The sequence below is a fragment of the Pipistrellus kuhlii genome, unplaced genomic scaffold (genome assembly GCF_014108245.1).
Source record: "Pipistrellus kuhlii isolate mPipKuh1 unplaced genomic scaffold, mPipKuh1.p scaffold_m20_p_8, whole genome shotgun sequence".
NCBI lineage: Eukaryota > Metazoa > Chordata > Mammalia > Chiroptera > Vespertilionidae > Pipistrellus > Pipistrellus kuhlii.
The window spans coordinates 67533867-67558412 of NW_023425584.1; the positions used below are offsets into that span (position 1 = coordinate 67533867).

General features: G+C 49.7%; 1 protein-coding gene across 19 annotated transcripts in view; it reads right to left on the minus strand.

Moving 5' to 3' along the window:
* Positions 1–2391: 2391 nt before the first annotated feature.
* Positions 2392–24546, minus strand: part of HMBOX1 (homeobox containing 1) — a 162862-nt gene continuing 140707 nt past the window's right edge. For 3 of the 19 annotated variants that reach the window (XM_036423538.2, XM_036423533.2, XM_036423536.2), the window contains exons 7-11: positions 19021–19103; positions 17206–17301; positions 16047–16141; positions 15738–15809; positions 2392–14275 (exon numbers count right to left, since the gene is read on the minus strand). In XM_036423538.2, coding sequence (XP_036279431.1) covers positions 14138–14275; positions 15738–15809; positions 16047–16141; positions 17206–17301; positions 19021–19103 — 484 coding nt within the window. In that variant the 3' untranslated portion in view covers positions 2392–14137. Of the gene's footprint in view, positions 14276–15704; positions 15810–16046; positions 16142–17205; positions 17302–19020; positions 19104–24546 lie in introns of all 19 variants that reach the window. The other 16 variants (XM_036423535.2, XM_036423540.2, XM_036423534.2 and 13 more) reach the window with 10 other exon arrangements.

A 24546-nucleotide genomic window follows, 5' to 3' on the forward strand; every position in this document is an offset into this window, starting at 1 on the left:
TGCATCGCTCCCTCCTCCAAGTCCACCGTGCCTTCTGCCCGCCGTCGGCAGTTTCCACTGGGGAGCCTTGGGCCCTGTGTGTGTGGAGTTCTGTAAATATGATGGGCTCACCTGTAAAGAAGGGAGTTGATGGGAGAGTACATTGATTTGTTACACAGGAAATGGGAGTTTAAGAAAACCCAAAGACTATAATAAATTGTAAAGACGTGATGGTTTGTATTGTATAATGAACTAAGCCTCTGTAATTTTGTACCATACATGCCTTTCCACCCTAGGACCAGCTGCTTCTAAATAAAATCCGATGATTTCATGCCTAAGTCTGAGGCCAGTCTTGTTGCTTTTCCCTCCCACACCCTGACGTGGGGGTGTTTGGGCTCCTCTAGACGGTTTCCCAGGTATCAGGTGGTAGGGTTCTGAGTGGTTGAGGTCGGCTTTTCGCATGTAGCCTGGAGGGGGAGGTCCAGGGAAGCAGCCGGTCCCCAGCTCAGCTCCGCTCCTCAGCCCATGCTCACCTCCCCGGTGCTCACCTCCCTGGCCGCTGTGCTCTCTGTCATATGGATTCAAGGCCCAGGAAGGCCCAGGTGGTTCTATGAACAGTCTTAGGTTGAGGCTTCTTACAGGAGCCAGGAACCAATAGGAACTTTCTGTTGGCCTTAGACCCAAGGTAACTGGAGCTTCTGGGGATGACGGGACAGCTGGCCTGGGAGTAGAGGGGTCACTGGGGCAGGGATGTCCAGCTCTCAGGGCACACCTGCCTCGATCTGTGGAACTGGACCCAGGCCAGCCAGACCCCCAGCCGAGGAGTAGAGGCTCCTTGCCACTGCCGCACAGGTGGGTTGACGTTGAAGGTTCTGCAGCAAGGTGTTTGGGGAGGGAGGAGGTTTTGGCTGTGGATGCACGCTGTCTGTGCTGGGCCTCCTCCCACAGGCTGTGGAGCCCAATGGTGGTTGTTGGGGGCCTGCTTGCCCACGAGGGCAACCTCCTCAAGTCCTGGCACCCAGTGTGGGTTCCCAGCAGCTCTGGAGACATCAGCCCAGCCCCTCAGATCTGGGAGGGCTTAGCTTGGCACCAGGGAGGGACACCCACTTGCTGGTGGCCCCGCGCAGAGCTGCCTCCTTCCCGCATCGGGGCCTCACTTGGCCTTCGTGTGCTGTGAATGCAGGGCTGCAGCCACTTGGAGGGCTGATGGGAGGTGGCCATCAGTCAGAGCACATCTCAGCGGGACTTGTTTGTATTCATAAGGGCCCAAGAGTTGTTCTCAGAGATAAGCACTGCCAGCGAATGACAGAAACTTGGCCGCCAGGAGCTGGGCTGCTCCGAGGCGGGAGTCTGAATGTAGAATTGATCTAGCTCCTAGGATAAATCTTATTTTCTGAGCTGCTGCTGACTCTCTTGCAACTCAATGAGGTCTCCTTTGTCTGCATCAGGCTGCGGGGCTTTATGGTCGCTCAGACCCAGAATGGGCGCTAGGGGATTTTGTCACATTTCTCTCGCTCACTCACCAAATCTCTCCAGAGTATCGCACACCTGTCCTGGCGGGTCTTAGGTGCACAGAGCGGGCAAGTTTTTTCTGAGGCACATCCACGGGGCATGATGCCACAGGAGAGCCCCAGAGGCAAAGGGACAGAGGACTGGGAGGAGATGAAGGGACAAGGGTGACGGGAGGGGAAAACTCCCAGGGAGTCCGAAGGACAGAACCCGGGTGAGTGTGTGTCCTCAGTACTGCTCCTCCCCATCTGCCCACTTCCACCTGGCAGTTTAGGTCGGGTTTGGGGCGGCTTAAAATTTTGCGTAGTCTTTTCTACTTATGTGTAGTGAGGAAACAGGCAGTTTTCTTCAGGTTTTCTCTGAGGGGGAAGTAAATGGATCCTCTGTTGGGAGAGAGGAGAGCTTGGGCAGTGTCCTCGAGTCCTGCTTACACACTGGATCCCAACCATTGGGCACCTTTGATTAAACACAGAGAACAAAGCCTCAGCTTCCTTCTGTTTGCTCTTCGCCGCTGAAGGGGAGGCCCCAGCAAAGAGGCGCTGGGTCCTGGCAGGAGAGGGAGGGGCAGGGGGCACTGCTCAGTGCAATCCCAATCCATGAAAGGTGGAGAGAGTGCTAGACTCTAGGGCTTCTGGATGGAGGTGGCAGATGGCGGGAAGGTTGGTGGTCTGGTTGGGAAGCTGGGTGATGGGGATAAGGGACAGGCAGACAGGAATCAAAACATTGGCTGGAGTCAGAGGTGGAAGGATCCAGGAGCTTCCCCTCAACTGGGTAGTTTGTCACCTTAACCCTTTCGCGGTCCTTGGGTTGCTGGGGGCACCCCCCTTTTTCTAAAGCAGACCGACCGCTCCCACCCGTGTCGGTGCCGGCCACTCCTCTCCCAAAGAAATCCCAGCCAGTCTGTTCAGTTATACATTTTATTCTCTAATAGGTACAATACTAAAATAAACACAAATTAAAAAAAAGTTTTATTAAAACAAAAACTGTACAAAAAAGCAGTATATACTACATTTTAATTACAGAACAGTCTACTGTCCAAAAGGCACTAATCCAGAATAGGAGATACAATGATACAGGACTCATTGAACTATTTTAATTAATACAATAGAGCACTTGTTCCTTGGACCATTCACATCTAGAAACAAGGGCTGCTTCTACAGTCATCACACACTGTTATAAATGAGTCCCACAGGTGAAGCTGCAGTATCACTCTCCCTGGAGAAGGCTCACAGCAAGGGGACCACGTGGGGCTGAGGTGTGGGCAGGGGGTCAGCGGCCAGGGCTGTGGGGCGCCTTCCTCCCGAGGAAGGGCTGGCTGCCCTGGGCACCTGGAGCCTGTCTCCCGGCCTGGCCTCCCCGAGGGGCTTTCTGGCCATGATGGGCAGCCACTTTCCCCGCCTTGTGTGTTAGCACCGGGAAAGGGGTTCTGAGACGCTCGGGGAGCCTGCTGGAGGGCTGGGTGGTGACGCGCCAGCAGCTCAGCAGAAGGGAGGCATTTCGGTAACTTGATCTGAAAAAGGCAGCAACTACTCAGAGGGACAGGGGTCCGGGGCGGCCAATGACCTGGGAGCCAGGCAGAGCCCCCTCCTCAGAGGCCCTGCGTCCCCTGCCCCTCTGGTTGAGCGGGAGGATCTGGTAAACAGATCTAACAATCGCTTTTGCTGGAAGCCGATCTCTAAGAGGAAGTGGGATCTCGCTTCCCCAGGCCCTGCCGGCCCTCAGTCCCACTGCAGCTCCGCGGGCAGCTCCACTGACCGAGTGTGGGGCCTGGCAACTCTAAGCCCCAGGTTTCACTCTCTAGCGGACTCTGGACTGAGGAAGAGAGATACTGCAGCTTTCCAAACAGTGTCATACACAGAGAAGACGAAGACAGGCATCTGATGTTAACAAAAATAAGTAACAAAGAAATAGGATTAAACCAAATCTCTTCTCACAGCATCCTATACTACATCCTCCTTCTGCTTAGCAGAAAATTGTACGTACACAAAAATACAAATACACAATTTTGTAGAACAGTCTGATTTTAATATATTTATATATATTTATATTTATATGAGTGGCAGGTTAGTTCATTATATAGAGCTTTTTGCACTTTTGGCTCATATGCAACAAGGCTTATAAATTCAGCTTTAGCTTTCATTCAGGTTTTATAGCTTTTGAACAATTGTTTTCACATTTAAAGCAGCATCCAATTTGCACTAGGAGTTTGTGGTGATTACAGGAAAGATGGGGACAGGAGGTTACTGATGGGGAAGGCAGGGCCGGGCACATATACATTCCAGTGTGTGTGGCCATGTGGGGAGGACTGCTATGGGGCGGAGCTGACCATGGTGACCCGTTGAGGTAGACTGAACACCTTACAGCAGACTCAGACACAGGTGCGACTCCCCTCGGGGACACATGGTGCACAGGTGGGGACAGAGACTGGGACGCCAGAGGGAAACACAGACGAAGACACAGGAGAGCCCCGCAGGAGGCTCCGGACGGCCCTGCAGACACGCGAGTATTTGGTGGATGCTAAGAGCTCCCAGGCAGCCCCGAGGCCCGGGCCCGCGGCGTCGGGTCACATTGGAGGCCAAGCTCGCGCCCGTCGCTCACGCGCTGTGCCAGCTGCTTCCCACCTGCAGCGCCAGGAAGACGGAGCTGCACACCGCTTCGCCTCGGAACACTCCCAGCGCCCCGCAAGCTCCAGAGTTCAAGTCCAGTTAAGTGAAAGGAAGCCGGGCCCCTTCCTGCCGCTAATTGCATTGCACTGTTGTTCCCGCTCGCTGCACTCTCCCTACATTCATCTCTCTCTCAATTACAAGCCGGGTAATTGACAAGCACTCGGGAGGACCTGTAAAAATAGCATCTGGAGGACGGAGGGGCGGCGACTGCGCATCCAGGCTGGTGGCCTCCGGGAAGGCCTGCAGCCACGTCACCCAGGCAACACCCCCGTTTATCCTTGACCCACCGCCCCCTCCTCTGCCCGACGCGGGAGAACCCCTCGGGCAAAGGGGCCCCTCCGTGTTAAGGGATGCCCAGCGGTTGGGTTGTTCATTGTCTGAACAAAAATGTTGGATTATTAATTAAAATAAAGTGCCTGGCTATGGATTATTCCATTTTGCAAAACCTTCTAACACACCAACAAACCACGTGAGCATTGCTTAGTGCCGAGATGTGAACAGCGAGGGGTCACGGAAGAACCTCCGTGCGCCCACCGAGGAGGGAATAAAGGCCCTGATCCAGGTCAGACTGAACGAGAAAAGCAAACACAGAATCTCACACTCATTTTCAAGACGCGCTTCTGGTCTCCTTCCCGCCGAGGCAGTCATCCCCGAGCCCCGTCCGTGCACAGCTGCTCTGAACCTCGAGCCTAGGAGGAGGACGGGGGCCAGGGTCCCGGTGCCTCCCGGTGGCAAATGAGCCGTCATCCCTTCACTCCGGCCTCTCGGTTCTGGATGTGCTTGGCAGCTACCGACAGAAGTTGCTGCTCCCCTACCCTCTTCCCTCAGCAGCTACAGCCATTGCTAAGCAGGCCCTCAACATTCTCTCTGAACCAAGACCATGACCCCATCGACAGGAACACCCTGAAGCAGCAGCACAGGAGTGACAGGCCAGCCCGATGGGGTGTGTGTGTGTGTTTGGGGGGGGGGGGGAGGCTTAGCTGTTCTGCTTGTAGAAGCTGGGACCCTGGACAGCAGCCACACGCTTTCCCTTGAGGGCCAAGTGTGGGTGGGGAGGGCGGGCAGGGCCCAGAGGTCTGTAACTTGCTTAGGCACTTAAAAATCATAAAGAACTTTATGCTTGGAAGGTACCGCATACCAGTGGCCATGGCCATGGCACAGAGGGGAGCCCGTGGGGAGTCGGGGAAGGCTGTGGGCTCTTCCAGGGGAGGCAACTGGGATGTTCTTGGCATCTGGCAGGGATGGCGTCTGCCTGGCAGCCTGGTGAGTCTGGGCTGGGCCCAGCGAGGCCTCTCTCCGGGAGGTGTGCGGCCCAGCGCCGGCTGCACAGACGTGCTGCTATGGGGGAGAGCGAACACCAGGAGAAGAGGCCCTTCTAAGAGGAGTGTTTTTGCAAAACCAGCCAACAGCGAAGAGCCCGCACCTGGAACTTTGGTTTGGTTTGCGGAGCCCCTTTTCAGACGCGGTGCCAGGGGGTCACTGACTAACACACTGAGGTGCGGCTTCGGGCAGACAACCAGCAGCGATGCTCCTGAGAGGCCACAGCTGCACCCTCGCCCTTGTCTGTCCACTGTCCGTGCCGCCCACCCCCAGGACGCGGGCGGGAAAGCGTGTGGAGTGTCAGTCACCAGAGGCCGCTGTTTACATTCACGCGGCACTAAGGCCCTGCTTCTGGTTTAACAGCTTCAGTGGATGACCAAGTGGAAAAGTGACCCTCACTATTGTATGCGGGGCTCTTGGTTCCAGTAAAGCAAAGTGGGCGAGGTGGCTGTGCTCCCAGGAAGCCAGAAAACAAGCCTGAGGCCGAAGCAGGGCCCGGAAGAGGTGGGAAGCAGCCACAGCTGGTGGAAGCCTGGCTCTGTGGCCCGTCCGGCTGTGAGCCATGGGTTCCCTTGGAGGGGAGTCAGCGTCTCCTCTCCACAATGTCAGTGGTGCCCAAATGCCACCAAAGATGCCAATCTGGATCGGTACCTAAATGGCAGGTGTGGCTGCCTTCTCCCTTCGTGTTGATAACCAAAACCCCGTGGCCAATGAGACAAGGTCCCTGTTACAGGGACCAGGGCCCCCGGGAGCTGGCCTGGGGACCTCACACAGGCCCCTCCCCCGCCCCCCCGGGGCCTTGCTCCTGGGTGGTTTCCACGCTCTTGGGCTTAATGGAGGCCTAGGACAGCGCAGATCAGAACAGACCGGCCCTGGGGAAGGGAGAGGGGGACATGGATTTAGTGAGGGAGTCCTCAGTGAGCCGCCACACAGACCCTGGGCAGCCGGCCCCTTGGCTGGGTGTGGCTTTGCTGACAACTCAAGGTCACTAGGACCCCATGGAGCTGGGTGGGCGGACATGGGACATTGGGATTGCAGGGCCTCCAGTCCACATAAGCACTGGCCCAGCCCCTCTGGACAGTGACAGAAGGGATGGCAGAATGAGGTGGAATGGCTTAGCAAGACACCTTTCAACAAGCAGGCTGCCTGAAGCACCAGGCACCGGGGAACGGCTGAAAGAGCTCGACAGAGGGAACAGGGAGTGAGAGATTATTCCCTGCAGCTCTCAACTGGAGCTGCCCTAGGGGAGCTTGAAAACCCCAGCCCCTTGGAACGGGGGCTCCAAGACAGCTGTGACCTTTCTCCAGCGAAGGCAACACCTCCCCTCCACAGACTCAGCCATGAGGCTCCTCGCCCCGCTGCCCGGGGAGGCCCTCGGTGTCTCGATCATCAGGTGACAGTCTGGCGTCCCAGGGAACCAAGTGCACAGGGGGATGCCGCGGGGCCGGAGGAGAAAACGGAACAGGGACTGACGCAGAGCACTGCAGCGGACGCCACCCTGCCAAGACGCAGGACACATGGAGACTTGACTCGCCTGGACCCATGGAGGAGCCCCAGGAGGGCGGGTCAGGAGGCGGTGAAGGCCCTCTCGCAGCGCCCAGCACAGACGCTCAGTAAATGCTGCCGTCACAGGGGGGCCTGGGCTCCGTGAGGCTGCATGTGGCTTTGCTAGTGTTTCCATCTAGAAGGAAGCATCTCTACTCTAGTTTCTGTAATCTAACGGCGAGTTACTTTTAGTAGCTGGGGAGGGGGGGATGGGATACTTTTTGGGGTCATAAATCCAGTCTTTCCAACTGAAGAAGATGGACAAGATCCCACTGAAAAGTTTCGTGACTTCACACGAGTTGTGTGTCGGTGGGGTTGACAGCAGTGTTTAGATCTCATAGGAAGAGAAGCAATGAGTAAAAACCTTATATGGCACTTTTTCCTGATGGAGCCCAACTATGCATTTGACTGTAGGTATTTCATGAAACTGAAGAGCAACCAGCATGGGTTAGGATTCCTTCTGGAATGTGCAGAGGGGAAAGGCTGTATGTATTTAAGGATGAGCCGCAATATGAGAACAGAAGCAAGAGCTGGTTCCCTTTAGTGTTTTGTGGGGCCGGTGCTGGCCAGGCAGGCCCCGCCCCGTGGGAGGAAGCAGCTTGGCCAGGGCCCTGGGCAGGACGTTAAGTCCTGGCCTTGTGTGCACGTGCTCTTGATCGCACACGGAATAGACCGGAGTAGATTCTGCAGGCGAGGGTAGGGCCGAAGGAAGCAGACTGTAGAGGAAGGCTGGATGGCAACCTGCAGCTCCGCCAGGGGAGGAGCACGGGGACCACCTGAGCTGGCAGGACAGCTCGAAGGAAAGAGAGAGGAAGGAGATGGAGTGGGAGGCGGCAGTGGGGAAGCTCGGAGGGAGGGCTGCAGGCCGCCGATGTGAGCGCGGTAGTTAACCTGTGCAGGAGCGATGGGAAACTTGGTGGATCTCGCGTGTGTCCTCTTGGTCCAGAAACTTAGGGACATTGCACACATCAGGATGCCATTCATGCCTCACAGCTGGTTAAAGCCCATGTATGCTAGTTTATGTGTCTGTGTCATGCGATCCAATGAGGAAAATCCTATTTAGCTCATGTGTGAATGCCTATTTGATAATGACTTTCTGATGAAGATGGCCATGGAAATATAAAAAAGGGCATTTTTAAAACCCTAGGGGGCTGGTGAAGCAATAAATGGCTCGGGTCAGGCCAACAGCAGACGCTGGCAAGTAGGACGGAGGGTCAGGAGGGCCTGTCTCAGCCGACGCAGTTGGGACTCTGACTAATGCCATGTGGGCAGGCTGGGACTGATGCGAGAGGCAGGTTTCAGAGACTTCAGAAGTCAAACGGGGAACTACCCAAAGGCTTCCATTTTGAAATTGAATTATCTCCAAATCCTCCACTCACTTCGGAGAGGACAGACACCCTGTCATTACTTCAGTTTGCTGAGCTGCAGCTCTCAGTGTTCTGGGGGGCATTCGTGCTGAAGGGAACAGGGTGGGGAGCAGCCCCTTTCAATGGCACAGAGGACAGAAATCCTTTTAATTATGGCCATGCCAATTCACATCTCACCAAGGCAGCTAATTACAGGCAGGAGGACACTCAGTCATTCAGAACAATTGTCATCATATTTTTATATACTCACTCTGTGCCACCCCCTCAATTACCATGGTTACAATTTGAAAGGATTCAGGCAAACCTTCGTTTGATCACAGCACACCCATGTGAATTTGAGAGTTAATTATGGCTGTGCAGCATCTTTAATTTTAAAGGGGGAGAATGAAAATGCAGCCGGCACCCCAAGATGCACGGAGCATGCCAAGCTGTGCACACAGGCCCCCCCTGGCCGGCGTGTGGCAGGTGGTGGCTGTGCCCTTGGCTGCGCCCCACGCAGGCGATGCCGTGGGCACTGACACCCACCGGAGGGGACAGTACCGGGCGAACTGATCCAAGAACCTGCCAAGTAAAAGTGACGTCAGGAGGAAGGCAAAGCGCCCGCAGAGAACTCCTTCCCTGTTCTCAGGGAGCTGGCTAATGAGACGAGGTGTGAAACGTGTAAACTCTGGTGTAAAAAGTGCCAGTTAGCTCTCACTTCAGTGGGATCAGCTAGATTTAGTTCTGCTCACGGCCTGGCCCCGAGGCCACGCAAGGAATGATGGAGAGGAGTCCGGGAACACGCATGTCTGGGATCCCAAGGCATCGACATGCTCCAGCCCCTTGGGTAAGGGGGTGAGGGGATGGGAGACTGTTGGGTGCAGCGGGATTTTCCCTCTTCTCTGTTCCCTCCCTTCTTGATCTCAAAAGAAAACCAATATTTCAGGAAATTGGGTTTCTCGGGTCCTTAGCGTTCTTTTTGCTGCTGCTACTCTTCCCCACCACGAAAGAGGAATGCTGCTGGTGTGGAAACTTCTCGGTTGTAAACTCAGGCGTCTGACTGCACACAGACACGAACGAAGCTGTGCCCAGAGGTCAGTGGACCAACCTGGGCCTCAGCCGTGAGAGGACTGAGCAGCCTCTCCCTGCAGAGCCTGCTGTGGGAGGAGCTTCGGCCCGCGGCGATGGCTTCTTAGGCGCGATGACCAGAAAGCCTTTCCCACCACCTACTTCCCCCGCGTAAGGGAGTCTCTCCCAGACAGAGCACGCAGCACAGAGAAGGGCCTGCCTGGCCAGGATGGCTGCCTCCGGGGAGACCTTCCCCGGGGTAACTCAGGCCCGACAAGGTGACTGACTAGACCCTGGAAATGAAGGGACAGTAAAGGGCTTCAGGACATGCAGCTCAGTTTGCCAAATTCAATATGGCCGACAGCCGACCCCCAAATCCTGAGGAAGCATCCCTGCTATTCCACGAGCACACAGCAAGGAAGGTATCACATGCGGAATTCCGCCCGCACGCCACTCCTGCAGCACCCGACACCCCACAAGGAGCCACCAGGAGGAGCGGGCCCACATGCCAGCGTCCATGCGGGGCTCCCGACAGAGCCGGCTCAGGAAAGCTGTCCGTGGTCTGGTGGGCTCAGCGCAACCTGACGGATGCAGTCGTGAAGCGTCACTAACACAACAAAATGGCAGGAGGTTTAAGTCACAGGCGAGAGGAACACGGAAAACCAGTGCTCAGCCGAGGGGCAGAGCTGCTCAGGGGATCACCAACAAGACAATTATTGCCTAAGAATCTGTGAGACTCACTGGGGAAAACACTCTGGTGGTTCCCAGTAAAAAAAGAAAAGGGGGGGAGGCGGAGGCAGAGACATGAGCTAAATGGGAAGAATGCTTCTTACCAAACCTTTCAGAACAGAGAGAAAGGACTTGAATTTCACATTTTCAGGACTGGAGTGGGAGATAATTTATGAACGGATTACTTCCGCTGCTATGGGCAGAGAGAATGTAGCTGATCGATGGGACATGTGGCCGGTAGGAAACACCAGGCTGGGCGGCAGGGGTGTCGGGTGGAGATGCCGCTCTCCTACATGCAAACAGCTCCAGCCAGGACGCGCGTGCCGAGGCTCCGGGCCGGAGCCCGGAGGAACGGAAGAGCTGCTGGTCGGAGGAAAGGATGTGACCGGAGGTCCCGATGAAAGGAAGTGCAGCTACACTTGACGCCTGAAGGCTGGGATCCAGGAGAGAAATTTATAGAGACAAAGGCCAAATGCAGAAAAGAAACCAGTGTCTGTGCGCTCCAGCCATCCCCTTGAGGTAAGTGACCTGATGCCTGGCCCTGCATCGCCTGCTGTCCAACCCGACTGGGGTCCTGGTCCGCACACTTCATGTTTCTGAGCATCTCCTCATTCCTCATTCTCCTCTCTTTAGGGGTCACCTCTACTGAGCTGAAGTACAGGTGCCTTCGGGGTCTTCCCCTCCAGCCTGCCTTTCTGTGGGGAGATGGGAATGTGGGGCAGGCTGTCCCACCAGTGGCAACGAGCAGGAACCACACCCACCTGCCCCAAGATGCTGTTTGGTCCTCACTGCACTAGGCCACCTCCGATAAGAGTGGACCGGATGTTCTCCCGGGCCTTCACGGAACATCGAGTTATGGACGGAGACGGAGAGGCAGATTTCATCAGGATGGTCCATCGTTAGGAGGTCCCTTTGTAAGGCTCTGTTTTAGGAAGGACGTGTACCCATGTGACCACGGTAATTCAATGAAGTCTTAAAACAATAATACAGACAAGTGACATGAACTGGCAAGCCCCTCCCTCCAACCCCCCGGCCTTCTGATCTGATCAGCCCTGGAGAAAGCCCACCATGAAGAGAGAGGAGAGAGACAGGATGACCACGGGAACAGCAGGGGTTCTTTAAGAGCCCAGCTATTCCCTTCAGTAAGAGAGCAGTTTCTATTACAATATCACATCTTAAACCTAAGAAAACTTCAGAAAAAGTATTACGATTCAAAAATATTACAAATTAGTGGCAACTCCATATGCCATTATAATAACTAAGGTAACCTGGATAAGAGAGTGGAATGGAACCTGGTAAAAAACAAAACAGTACGCCCCTAAGAACTAAAGGTCTACTCTTGGTGAAAAGCAAGAGCACGTAAGGCAGTGGTGAGAGCGAGCCGGCAGTCCTCCTGCTCCTCCGGACACATCCCTTCCTTCCCGAGATCCGAGACGGGGCCTGGTGCTGCCTCTGGACACTCGCTCTCCTTTTTCGTTCTGTCCCCCTCCCCTTCCTTAAATGTCTTAAAACAATGAAACCTTTGAGCTCCTCTCTGGCAATCACTGTAGTTCTTTAGAAACTGCAGCTGTCTTCTTAACAGTTTGTCTGTTTCTTTAAAAAGAACAGCAAGCACAAGCCAGACGAGCAATCCCATCATAAAGAAGCTATCTATTATAATAATCTCCTGACAATAATCAATCATGGATGTGGCTTGTCAGAAAGTGTATTTTTCTCCCCCTCCCCCCCTTTTTTTTCTGAATCAGCCTAGAATAAGCCAACAAAATTCCACAGAAATGGAAAGATACAAGTTATAGTTCTAAGTCGTATAAAAGGAAAGAAAGGTAACACAACCTCCTAATCTAAACGAAAAGTCAAAGACGGCAAGAAAGAAAACGAGTGGGGGTCATTCCTGAGAACAAATGCTACTCTTGAATCTGTTGGTTCAAGTAACACAGTAAAACAGAAAAGGCTACTCCATTCTACTTCAGCTCTTGGAAGTGAAAAAGTATATACATTTCCCCCTGAAATCCACGGACAAGAGCAGGCCAGGCCCTGCGGACAGCCCCGTAAGCCACAGGCCCACAGTGGCACCGTGACGCCCGCGCTCAGGCTGGCTCCCACCGACGCCCGCCGGCTCACAGGCACGAGCTGGTGGCGTCACCATGTGCCTGCGGTGGAGTTAGACCAGCGAGAGACTGGCGACATGCAGTATCTCACTAACAAGAAAGAGAAAAGGGAAGGTCAGTAAGTCTCACTCTCAATGGTTTTAAGTTGGATACATTGGTGGGGGTGGGAGGGAGGTAAGGAAACGGCACCTTCTTCTATGTTAGAAGTCGTTTTCAGGTGATGGACAAAAGGACCCACAGTCCCCTTACACAAGGCCCCATTGTCCGCAGGAAGGAGATGGACCGGGCAAAGGCAGGGTGCGTGCCCTCTCAGACACGCCCTCCGCCATCGCCCCGAGGGGAGGGCCGATCCTTACCGCACTGACAGCGTCATTTAACCGGGATGCTGAGAAATCATTTTCATACAGGGCCAGCAGATGTAATTTTCTTCAATGCATGAATAGTTCATCATTTTTGCTACTAGACGACAAGGTGATCACAGGGTGACTTTATAACTCAAGTTCACTGTTTGGTATTTTGAGTTCTCAAAATGAAAAAAAGGTTTATCAAATATAAATATCTTTAAGAAGTAACAAAAGTGCTACATATATGATCAAGGAAAAAAATTCCATTAGGTTACTGCTGCTTAAAGATTAAACTTTACAAATATTACCACATCCATTATCAATATGGCTTCCAATTATTAAATAAATTGCCTGTAGCAATACAGCTTTTCACACGGCTCCAAGGACAGAGCAAAGAGAACACCAAAGCAGTCACACCCGTCTGTCACGCAGAACCACCACGTTCGTGGCCAACGTCCCGTCGTCCTGCCCCTGTGCGGGGAAGTGTTAGCATCTGTGAGTCAGTCAGCAACAGCTACCGTCCAGTCCTCTACAACCCTCACATTGAGGGGCTTCAGCCGATAGACACAAAGACTGAAGTTCGTTCACTCATTTTTAACCTTAGCTTCGTCCTGGAAAGACTTGTTTGGCGGCAGGGAAGGGGACACAGGAGGCAAGCAGCTCCTGAAAACCTCGGGCACTTTCCCAGCCAGGCCCGGCCTGAGCCACCCTGACAGACAGACGGCGGTTCTGAGAGCTGGCCGCGGCATCCACACACATTCAGCTCGTGTCACTTCCCAGTGCCTCTCAAGCTGGGGTGTTTTTAAATGACCTCTATTTTTGTCTGTTTTAATCATGGTCCCAAAGGCAGAAGGCAGTATTTTGTCTATCAGTCACACAGCTGTGAGAGGACTGGGTGTCTGTCAGGCATGGCACCCTCACCTGAGCCTGAGCTGGAGCTCCCCTGCTGCGTTCCGGCACAGCCCAGACAGGCGTCACAGCCCGTGTGACTGTTGTGAGGCACGGCTTGTTGAAGCTAGAAATCAGGGACCCCCACCCCGAGGTGGGGCTCATGCTCCTTTCACTGTGGACACTCCCCGCCTGGGCCGTCAGTCCCGGGCCACACTGCCTCAGCCTGCATCCTGTCAGCCGAGGAGGGAAGGGGACAGACGGTGGGACGGGGGTCCGCGGCATCCGCGGATTACATGTAGCCTAGTGTCGGAGGCTGGAGGGCTATCTACATACCTGGAAGCACTTTCTTGGAATGCTAAGACGGAGCAGCGAAATTTCTAGCCTTGGGGCCGGGAGAGGGAAGTGTGGTTGGTTGGTTGGTTGGTTGCTTATTATTTACTGGGAATTAATACTGAGAGAGTATATGCAAAGGCGGAGGGCACCATGCCATCTTCACAGAACAAGAAGACCCTAACGGCTAACTGACATACAAGAAACTGCAAGTTATACTGTGAGAACACGTGTTAAGGACCGGGGAAAGTCTGCTAAGGTGCTACGTCTAAACTAAGTTACTCTCACGTCGCCCTCCCCGGTCAGTCGTCATCCAGGGCCTCTGTCTTGATTTCGTTGGCTCCTTGTCGGGCCAATGCCAAGATGGTGTGGTTGACGGCTGCCATTTCCACAGCGAGTGAGATGGGGTCCTGGTGGTCACTATGGCTAGTGCTGTCATCCTAGACGTGCAGGGATAAGAAACACATGTTAGAGGACGGGGACAGGCTCCGGCTCCCAGAAAGGCATGCTGGGCAAGGGGAGGCAGAGCGGCTGGGGCGGAGGAGAGGGGGGAAGGGCTCAGGACGGAGTGGGGCGAAATGCATTTAAGTAGACACTGAATGGATAGTCCAGAGATTTTGGGGTGACAGTTTTAGGATTCAACAGACAAGTTTTTTCTTTTCTTGCTATGCATTGTATTCTTTCAGGAAGATTGTTGTTGGTAATAATCAAATCTGGCTCATTCTAGTTTTGCAAAAAACAAAGCTCTAGTCACTGAAGGCCATGATGGTGAGCTATTAAATTCTGGATGGTGCTTCCAGGATTATTAGAATTCATGGTCTCTCTCCACTGAACTGAGAAAACTAGACAGGAAGTTAGACACCAACATCTTATGGATAAAACTGCACTTTTGTAAAAAAAAAAATAAAGAAAATAACCATCTCTCGATGACAGCAGCACGGAAGTGTCAGCAGTGTCACTGCGGGACAGCTTGGGGAAAGTGTGCAGCCACCTGCTGTGCGGGAAGCGGCCACCTTAGCTGGAGTGTGACATCCCTCCCCTCACTGAGGTGCTAACAATAGAGCGGGGAGGACACTGGCCTTGCATTTGTGGCACTGAACATGTGTTACAAAGGAGGGACAGGTTTCCCACCTTCAGGGGAAATCTGCATCAAAGAACTTTGGGGAGGGTGGGATATGCTGCCCTTAGGGCATCTGGATAAAAAGGTGGGAAATACCAGGAATGTTTCCAATGAGGAAGACTCATGAACACTCCAGGGGAAAGGTGGAGCTGCGATGCGGAGCCCAGAGAGGAGCAGGTCCCGGGAAGTACAGGCGCTGTTTCATTCTCGTTTTCACGGGCTGGGCTTAGGTGGCGCAGTGTCTGAACAGGTTGTGTCACGGGAGGCAGAGGGAGCACAGAGGGCGGGATTTAAGGGCTGACTGAGCAGCAAGGGAGGGGCATAGGCCACAGGGAAGTTTCCTTCCTGGGGTCCAGGAGAGACCACGTTCCAAATGGCAATGAATTTCAAATCCCAGAAAAATGTAAATGAAATCTGTCAACAGATACGGGGGCGGGGAACATCCCACATCCTCCGTTACCGAATTTCTCCATCCAGTGGCTATAATTAAATATATTTCTGCCCCCACGCAATGAAGAGTAAGTCAGGTGAGGTAGAGGACATGCATTTATGAGAGAGGGTGTGTGTCAATGTGCCAGAGACTCTGGAAGAACCACTCATCTCAACACGTGGTTCCCACTGAGATGGGGCGCGGGGGAGGGGCCCTCCACTGGGCGCCATCGGTGGTGCTTAGGCTTGGGTACGGCTACCCAGCAGCCCCTAGTGTTTCTCAGACAGTGAGTGTGAGTGTGGGGAATGGTGTAACTTGCTTGTTTGGATCAGATCCTCCTCTCTTCTTCTACCTTCTCTGCTTCTCTGCCTCCCTCTGAACTTCTTCCCTCCTCCTCCTCCCCATTGCGTACTTGCCAAGTATCCTGTTGTATGACAATAAATCCATGTAGGTGAATAACGATTCCTCACAAATTCAACAGGACAACTGAATCTTACCACATTGCTTTCCAATTACACAAAAATCCAACTAGACACACGAGTACAGTGTGGAGGGACATCAGACTGTCTCCTCTTCCCCTCCCACACCATACGCTCCGCAAAACTGAGCTGTCACACTCTCCCACCCACTCTGTACCCTGATCCTCTGCTCAGCCCCTTACCTGCTCGGAGTAGTCGTTGCCGTCGACGTCGTCACTGTTGGAATGGCCCCCTGGACTCTGTACATCTATCCCATGACTCTCCAGGATTGCTGCTTCTTCGAAAAAAGCAAATGGATCCCTTAATTATGTGTTACAGCATCATAATGGCCTAAATGCTGAATTAATTTTCTGTGTTGAAGAATTAGAACGTCATTAAACAAGAGCCTAGGTTTCCCTATGTTCTGTTTCTTTGAAATTGCAGACAGATGAAGCTCAGGGCATGGAGGTCAGACAAGGGACACGTGTGCATTCTGGGGCCTGCTGCTGTGTGGGCTGCATTTGCGTGGTTGACTGTTGCATGGTTGACACCAACTAATAATACGGACCTCCTATCTTGAAGTTCGTTAAAGTGTTTGAGATTTGTAATGATGAAGAGGGAGTAAGTTTAAAATAAAATACAGTTTTAGAAGCGCAATTCCGCTCCCCCCCCACCCCCCCGCCATAAGCTCATCCATTTCTTAAATGCTCCCTTCTTTTTAAAATCTCTGCCTTTTGTTATGTTCCCTGTCTAAGATTCTTTCATTCAAACTCTAATAATCAGATGTTTCTTAATACTGAGGTCATAACCAGGTAATAACAAAGAAGCTGGGGTTTCACATTCCTTCTCTCCAGACCTTACAAGTGTCTTTAACATGCACCACAGGAGTAATTGCTCAGAGACCATGTCTCATTCTAGAGTCTAGAATAGGGGTGTCGAACTCAATCAGAGAAAGGGCCAAAATCTAAAATCCAGCCTAAATCGCGGGCCGAATGGTTTACTGAACAGTCATAAACTGTCATTGTGATGGAAACGCAGCGGAGTGCAGTGATTACAGCACGGTGCGGGCCACATTGCAAGGCCTGGCGGGACGGATTTGGCCCGCAGGCCTTGTGTTTGACACATGTGGTCTAGAACATTAAGAACAATGAGTTTGAGAAATAATAATAGCATTATTATTGTAACAAATACTTTAAGTAATATTAACTGGGTTATTAAAAATACAATGAAGAAAAACATAAGGACAATTCTTGCTAGGTTTACAATGTAGGGTACTTTATACCTGCAGTTCTAAACTGAAGTCCTGTTAAAATAGACAGCGTTAACTGCCCGAAAGGAGAAGCAGCCTCCCTGATACATTACCGATATTGGCTCTCCTCTTGATCTCCTTCCGCCTGTTGGCAAACCAATTGTACACTTTCAGGGAGGTAACTCGCTCCAGGTCTGACAGTTTTTTGCCTGTGAATGCATGCAATGAATTCAGGTAATCTATATCTCAGACTAGTTTTAAGGAATAATACTTTTCTTTTTTAAAAGTTCTATTGATTGCACTTATTGTTAAATAACAGATATGTAGGGGGGCAGGTTTGCAACACCTAGTACAATGTTCATACTCAAATTATTATTGAAAAAATTCACAAATAGCAACTCATAATATAAAATGCCTGAATTCAGAAAGCCACACAATCTTAAAGAATTCCAGTACTAAATACAATCCTAAAGGATAGCACAGAGTCAGTCTGCTGGGGCTGCTGTTCACCGGAGAGCACACAGAGGCTTCATTTAATTAGCATCATTCTAGATGACTATGCTATTCCTTAACAGGGTTTCAGATAGCTGGTTTACGTACGTCTTTCAGATCTTACACTGATTAGTTACTGCTGTCTCATGTTTTCTTGGAGACTAAATGCTACTTAGCCATCCGTTATTGTGACGATGCTGCAACACAGCATGAGAGGAACATTTTAGATTTATTATCTTCTTTGCTGTCAAATGTGACTTCTTATGGACAGCACCATGTTTGCCAACAAGGACCCACCTGTACCTTTCCCTTCCACCCTGTCCTCTCCTGTCTCAGCTTTAACCCACATGGGTGGAGACTCCAGAAAACAGGTTAGGGCCTTGCCGAGACCGGTTTGGCTCAATGGATAGAGCATCGGCTTGGGGACTGAAAGGTCCCGGGTTCGATTCCGGTCAAGGACATGTACATTGGTTGAGGGCACATCCCCAGTAGGGGGTGTGCAGGAGGCAGCTGATCGATGATTCTCTCTCATCGATGTTTCTAACTCTCTATCCCTCTCTCTTCCTCTCTGTAAAAAATCAATAAAATATATATTTAAAAAAACAACAACAACAAAACAGGTTAGGGCCTTGATGAGCTAGGGGTAATGTGTTTTCCAGGAAGAGTTGGAGTTCCAACAGCTTTGGGGATGGGACTTTTAGATGATGACAGAGCTGAGCTTGTAGGCTCTGGACTTTTAAGCAGCCAGGCTTCTAGCTAAGGAAGAATAAATTACTATTTAATTATTACAAAGCATTTATACTTTAATTTACAGTCTTTAAGCCAATCACGTTAATGGGCCAAATGGAGATCAATCCGATTGTCATAACTGAATGGTTTTTGGTAACAAAAACTGTAAAATGTGAACTATCGATATCTTAGCACCTGGGAGAAAGGGCGAGTGTGTTTAAGTGGCTCTGCTGACGCACTTGAGGGCAGGACCTCAGAATGGAATCCCCCAACCCCTCCTGGCTGAGCAGAAGTCCTCCCAGAGCCAACTCCAAACACAGTTCTCTCTTCGGCTCTAAATTAGACATTTTACAATGGTTAAAAAATTCTATGCCAATATTTTTATTAACAAACTGATGAACGATTTAAACTACTTTGGAATTGATATATTTATGCTATTTTTTGAAAAAAGAAACCTATAGTCTTAAAAACATTAACTTCAAGCTCTTGCCTCTTCATCAGGGACACTCCCTGGAAACGTTCCCATATGAACCTCTGACTGGGCAGCACAGTCACGTCCCCACGAAGCGTGGTTTGACCAGGACAGGGCGTGCCTCTCCACAGGAGGACGGCACAAAGAGCACAAAGCGGGATGAGTCGGGGCCTTTCGTGACCTAAGCGAGGACCTGAAGCCGAGCGCCGCCCCGCAGAGCACCTCGCTGCCTTACCTGGCTTCTGTATGACTGCATTGCAAGCGTTTGCAATTTCTTCTCTCTTTGCTTCATCTGGATATTGATTCTCGTTGAAGTAACTGCAGAGGCAACCAATTAAAACACAGTTTGTACTTTTAAAAATTTGCTCTCTTACAACACCAGCCCCCTGAGAAACACTTCCTTCTCTAGGGTGTAGCACTAGTGTCCAGTCCAGGCTGCGCAGTGGAATTTTCTGGGGGTGGAATGGTCTGTGCTGTGCTGTCTACTACGGTGGCCACTCCTCTCCTGTGGCTGCTGAACACATGAAATGAGGCTGATGTGACTGAAGAAGTAAATGTTTAATGTGACTTAATTCTAGCGAATTTAAATAGCTCCATGTGACCAATGGCTACTACATTGGGTAGCACAGGCCTCGCCACTGCTAAGCTTCATTCAGAAATGTCCTTGATATGAAAGCTACTGTGATATGCGTGGCTGGTTGAAATCAGAGTTCTGGTACTGAGGCACTGTCACAATAGGGTTTTTCGTGTGTGTCAGATTGTTTGTAGTAGCCAAAATTGGAAATTACCCAATTTTCCATCAATGGGAGAGTGGCAGAACAAATTATGGGACATTATATTTATACACAGCTATTTTAAAATGGCTAGGAAAAAAACAAGTGAGAGCTCTATCCACTGACCTGGAGGGATGTTTATGACCTATCCTAAGTGAGAAAAACAGTCTGCAGAATAATGTGCCTGCTAAAGCACCATGATGGAATTTGAAAAATTCCTGTCTATGCACATAAATTTGCATGGGTAAAAGCTACAAGAATACGCATCAGGCGGTAAATATTGATTAGTTCTCTGTGGGGGAAGGGGTGAGTGGGAGGAGATGTAACAGTTCTTTATCTTTGCCTTTCCCCTACTGTGAAACATACATGGGTACTTGTACCCTCTGCACACAGTGCACAAAAGAAATGGTTGATCACACCCATCATCAGACCTGTGAAATTATATGTAGAGCAGAATGTTTGTTGGTACTACTTTCCCCGTCATTTATGAGTTTAAAAAAAGAAAGAGAACCTTCCTACTTTGAACCTGGTAACTTAAGATCAGGAAATGATCGTTTGTCACTCACACTCCTGTTCACATTGGGGGAAGTGCCATTTTGTTTGGAGTACACATGGAGGTCCTAACCCTTCCAGTGAACCCCAGACCCACACCCCCCCCCCCCCCCCCCCCCCCGAGCATCAGCGGCTGCCAGCACCGGACAACACCTCCTTTTCTGAGGCATAAGCCACAGAACTATATCACCCCAGCCCTTTTAGCTACTGTCCCCCACTCTGGTCTCCTGCTTTATTCCACAATAAGCATCTCTTCCCATGTGGTGTTCTGCTATCATTTTAAGGACTCCAGTGTTCACAGTGAGGCTTTTTCAAGTCTCTGTCCCCATAAGTGCTACACTTCCACATTCCTATTAAGCTTTATCTTTACTACACTTCTGCTATTTACTTGGGCAAAGGCTTGCTGGATGAGTTCCACAAACCCAGCAACACTGGCACCACTGGGAAGCTTATTAGAGAGGCAGGATCTCAGAGTAAATGAAAGTTTTGTTTTTTTGTTAGATGTTTTAATTGACTTTTAGAGAGAGATGGGGGGGGGGGGGAGAGGAGAACCATTGATCAGCCACCTCCTGCACACCTCCTCCTGAAAATCAAACGCGCAACCCAGGCATGTGTCCTAATGGGGAATCAAACCTGTGACCTCTAGGTGCATGGGACAGGGCCCAACCAACTGAGCCACCCCGGTCAGGGCCAGAATCTGAGGTTTAACAAGATCTCTAGGTGATTCGGTTCACATTTGAGAAGTACCAGATTAACTCACTCCTTTAAAATTCCACAGCAAAGAACAAAAGCAGATACTATACACCTACTATCTGTACTTGCATTATAGGTGAAGAAGAGAATGAGATGGGTTCTGAAGTCAAGGAGTTTATAATCTACTGAATAGAGAGACATATAAATTAATATACTGTGGTAAAATCCCACAGGACGTCTAGAGAGAAATGCAGGAGCAGAGACAAAGACGTGCTCAGTGTTGTTTTGTTTTGCAGGAGCCTGGAAAGACCTGGCAGAGAAGTGCCGCCTGAGTTAGGCTTGAAGATGGGCGGGAGTTTGCAAGGCAAAGAGGAGGAAGAACATTTCACGCGAGGGGAACAGCATGTGCAAAGGCAAAGCAGGTAAAGGCCTTCAGGAATCTGTGCAGCGTGAGGTGAGACTATGGGGTTCACAACAGACGAGGGCACATTTGCCTGGAAAAGGAGGTTGGTCCAGGTTGTGATGAACCTTGCCTGTTCTTTAAGTAGTAAAGACTCCACCCAGAAATCGAGGTTTTCAAGCCACAAGAGATAAGTTCCCATTTGTATTTTGAAAGATAAGTTTTCTAGATACAACTTTTAGAATTCTACCTCTATAATCTTAAATTCTGAAATTTCCCAACTTTCTTTTTTACATACTCCTCCTTTTCAAAATAACTTATCCGCTTTCTTTATAATCTTCAATCCCTTAATTCCTTACCCTCCAACTTGCTTTCTCCTGGCTTCACCTCTCATTTTGTTAAGCGTGTACTTAACAATATGCCTAAGAAGAAAGTTAGATCATGTAGCGTTTCTGCCCCTCACCACACCTCCACAGCCAGTCTCCTGCCCTGCAGAAAGCACCTTCCACTTGTTTTCTTCATCCTTCTCTCGGGTATCAAATGTTCTTGAATGAAGTCATTAAATACAACTAGTTGGTTTCCTTAAAAAACCATGCTTTTCAACCTTTCTTGGATTCCTCATTTCTGATGAGAAAACTTCAGTCCTTTCTTTATTAAACAATTTTTATTTTTCAATTACTATTGGCATACAATATTACCTTAGTTTCAAGTGTACAACATAGTGGTTAGATGGCTATATGACTTAAGAAGTGATCAGCTCGCTAAGTCTAGTACTCACTTGAAACAATATGTGATTATTACAATATTGACTACATTCCCTATGCTATAGTTTATATCCCATAACTATGTTTATAACTGGAAATGTGTATATCTTAATCCCTTTACCATTTCACCATTCCCCTGACTACTCCCCCATCTGGCAACCATCAATTTGTTCTTTAGATGTATTTGTATTGCTTATTTTATTTTTTAGATTCCACATATATGTGAAATCATATGGTATTTGTCTTTGAGTTATTTCACTTAGCATAATGCATTCTAGGTCCATCTATGTTATTACAAATGGCAAGATTTCATTCTTTTTATGGCTGAGTACTATTTCATTGTATATATGTGTCACATCTTTATTCATTTGTCTATCGAAGGGAAACTTAGGTTGCTTCCCTACTTAACTATTATAAATAACTAGAGGCCTGGTGCACGAAATTCGTGTGGGGTGTGTGTGTGTGTGTGTGTCCTTCAGCCCAGCCTGCACCTTCTCCAACCTGGGACCCTTGGGGGATAGCTGACTGCCAGTTTGGGATTGGGCCTAAACCGGCAGTTGGACATCCCTCTCACAATCCAGGACTGCTGGCTCCTAACCACTTGCCTGCCTACCTAATTGCCCTAACTGGCCCCTGATGGCCTAATTGACACCTAACTGCTTTCCTGCAGGCCTGCCCCCCCCCCCCCCAACAGCCCTCCCCTGCAGGCCTGGTCCCCTGGTCCCTCCCAACTGTCCTCCCCTTCTGACAACATGGGGGTGGCCATCTTGTGATGACATGGGAGTGGCCATCTTGTGATGATGTGGGGGTAACCATTTTGTGACATGGGAGCAGCCATCTTGTGATGTGAGGGCACGAGGGAAATTTGCATATTACCTCTATTATACAGGATGTTACAGTGAACATAGAGATGTACAGATCTTTTCAAATTAGTGTTTTAGACTTCTTTGGATAAATACCCAGAAGTGGAATTGCTGGGTCATATGGTGTTCTATTTTTAATTTTTTGAGGTAGCCTCATACTGTTTTCCACACTGGCTGCACCAGTCTGCATTCCCACCAACAATGCATGAAGGTTACCCTTTCTCCACACCCTTGCCATCACTTGTCTGCTAATTTGTTACAGACAGCCTTTTGGACAGGGTGAAGTGACCTTTCATTCTGGTTTTAATTTGCATTTCTCTAATAATTAGTAATGTTGAGCATCTTTCAGATGTCATCTGTATGTCCTCTTTGTAGAAGTGTCTATTTAGATCCCCGGCCCATTTCTTCAAAATATATTTTTACTGACTTCAGGGGGGTGGCGGTGGGGAGGGAAGAGCTAGAAACTTCAATGATGAGACAGAACATTGACCGGGTGTCTCCTGCACATTGGGGACGAAGCTTGCAGCCCAGGCATGTGTCCTGACTGGGAATTGAATGGTGACTTAGTTTATAGGATGACGCTCAACCACTGAGCCACACCAGCCAGGCTATTTTGTTGTTTGTTGTTGGTGGTGTTAAATTGTATGAATTTCTTATATACTTTGGATATTAACCGCTTAGGGTGTATCATAGGTGAATATCTTCTTCCATTTCCATTCAGTAGGCTGTCTTTTCATTTTGTTGATTGTTTTCTTCACTGTGTAAAAACTCTTTAAGTTTGATGTAGTCTCATTTATTTTTTTGTTGCTGTTGTTTCACTCACATAAGGAGTCATACACAAAAAAATATTGCCAAGAGCAATTCAAAGAGTTTGCTGCCTATGTTTTCTTCTAGAAGTTTTATGGTTTCAGGTTTTATACTTAAATTTTTAATGCATTTTGGATTTATTCCTGAATGTGGTGTAAGAAAGTGATGTAGTTTCATTTCCTTTGCATGTGCTTCCAGTTTCCCACCACCATTTCTTCCTTTCTAACTCAAGTGCTTTTTCTTTTTTGTCTGATTGCTGTAGCTAGGATTTCCAATACTATGCAGAACAAAAATGTTGAAAGTGGACACCCTTGTCTTGTTCCTGATGTTTAAGACAAAGCTTTCAGCTTTTCACTGTTGGTATAGTGTTAGCTTTGAGTTTGTCATATATGGCCTTTATTGTGATGAGGCATGTTCCCTCTATCCACATTTTGCCGGGAGTCTTAGCATAAATGACTATTGGGTTTTGTCACATTTTTCTGCATCTATTGATATAATTTGATTTTTATCTTTCAATATGTTTATGTGGCTTATCACTTTAATTTGTGAATATTGAACCAACCTTTCACTATGAGAATAAATCCCATTTAGTACTGGTGTATGATCCTTTTAACGTATTTCTGAATCGTTTTGCTAATATTTTGTTGAGGATCTTAGCATCTTTGTTTATCAGGGACACTGTCCTATACTTTTCTTTCATTGTAGTGTTTTGTCTGGTTGTAGTATCAGGGCCTTTTAGCCTTTCTAAATTCTCTTTAATACTCTTTTTATACCCCACTTACCTGAAACTTTTCCACTTTTAAGTCCCAAGACTTCAAACCCACTACTGTCCTTTTTACAGATGACCTTGCCTTTTCTTTTACAAAGATGTTGGTTATTTAAAATGAGTTTAATGTTTTTAGCTTTTCA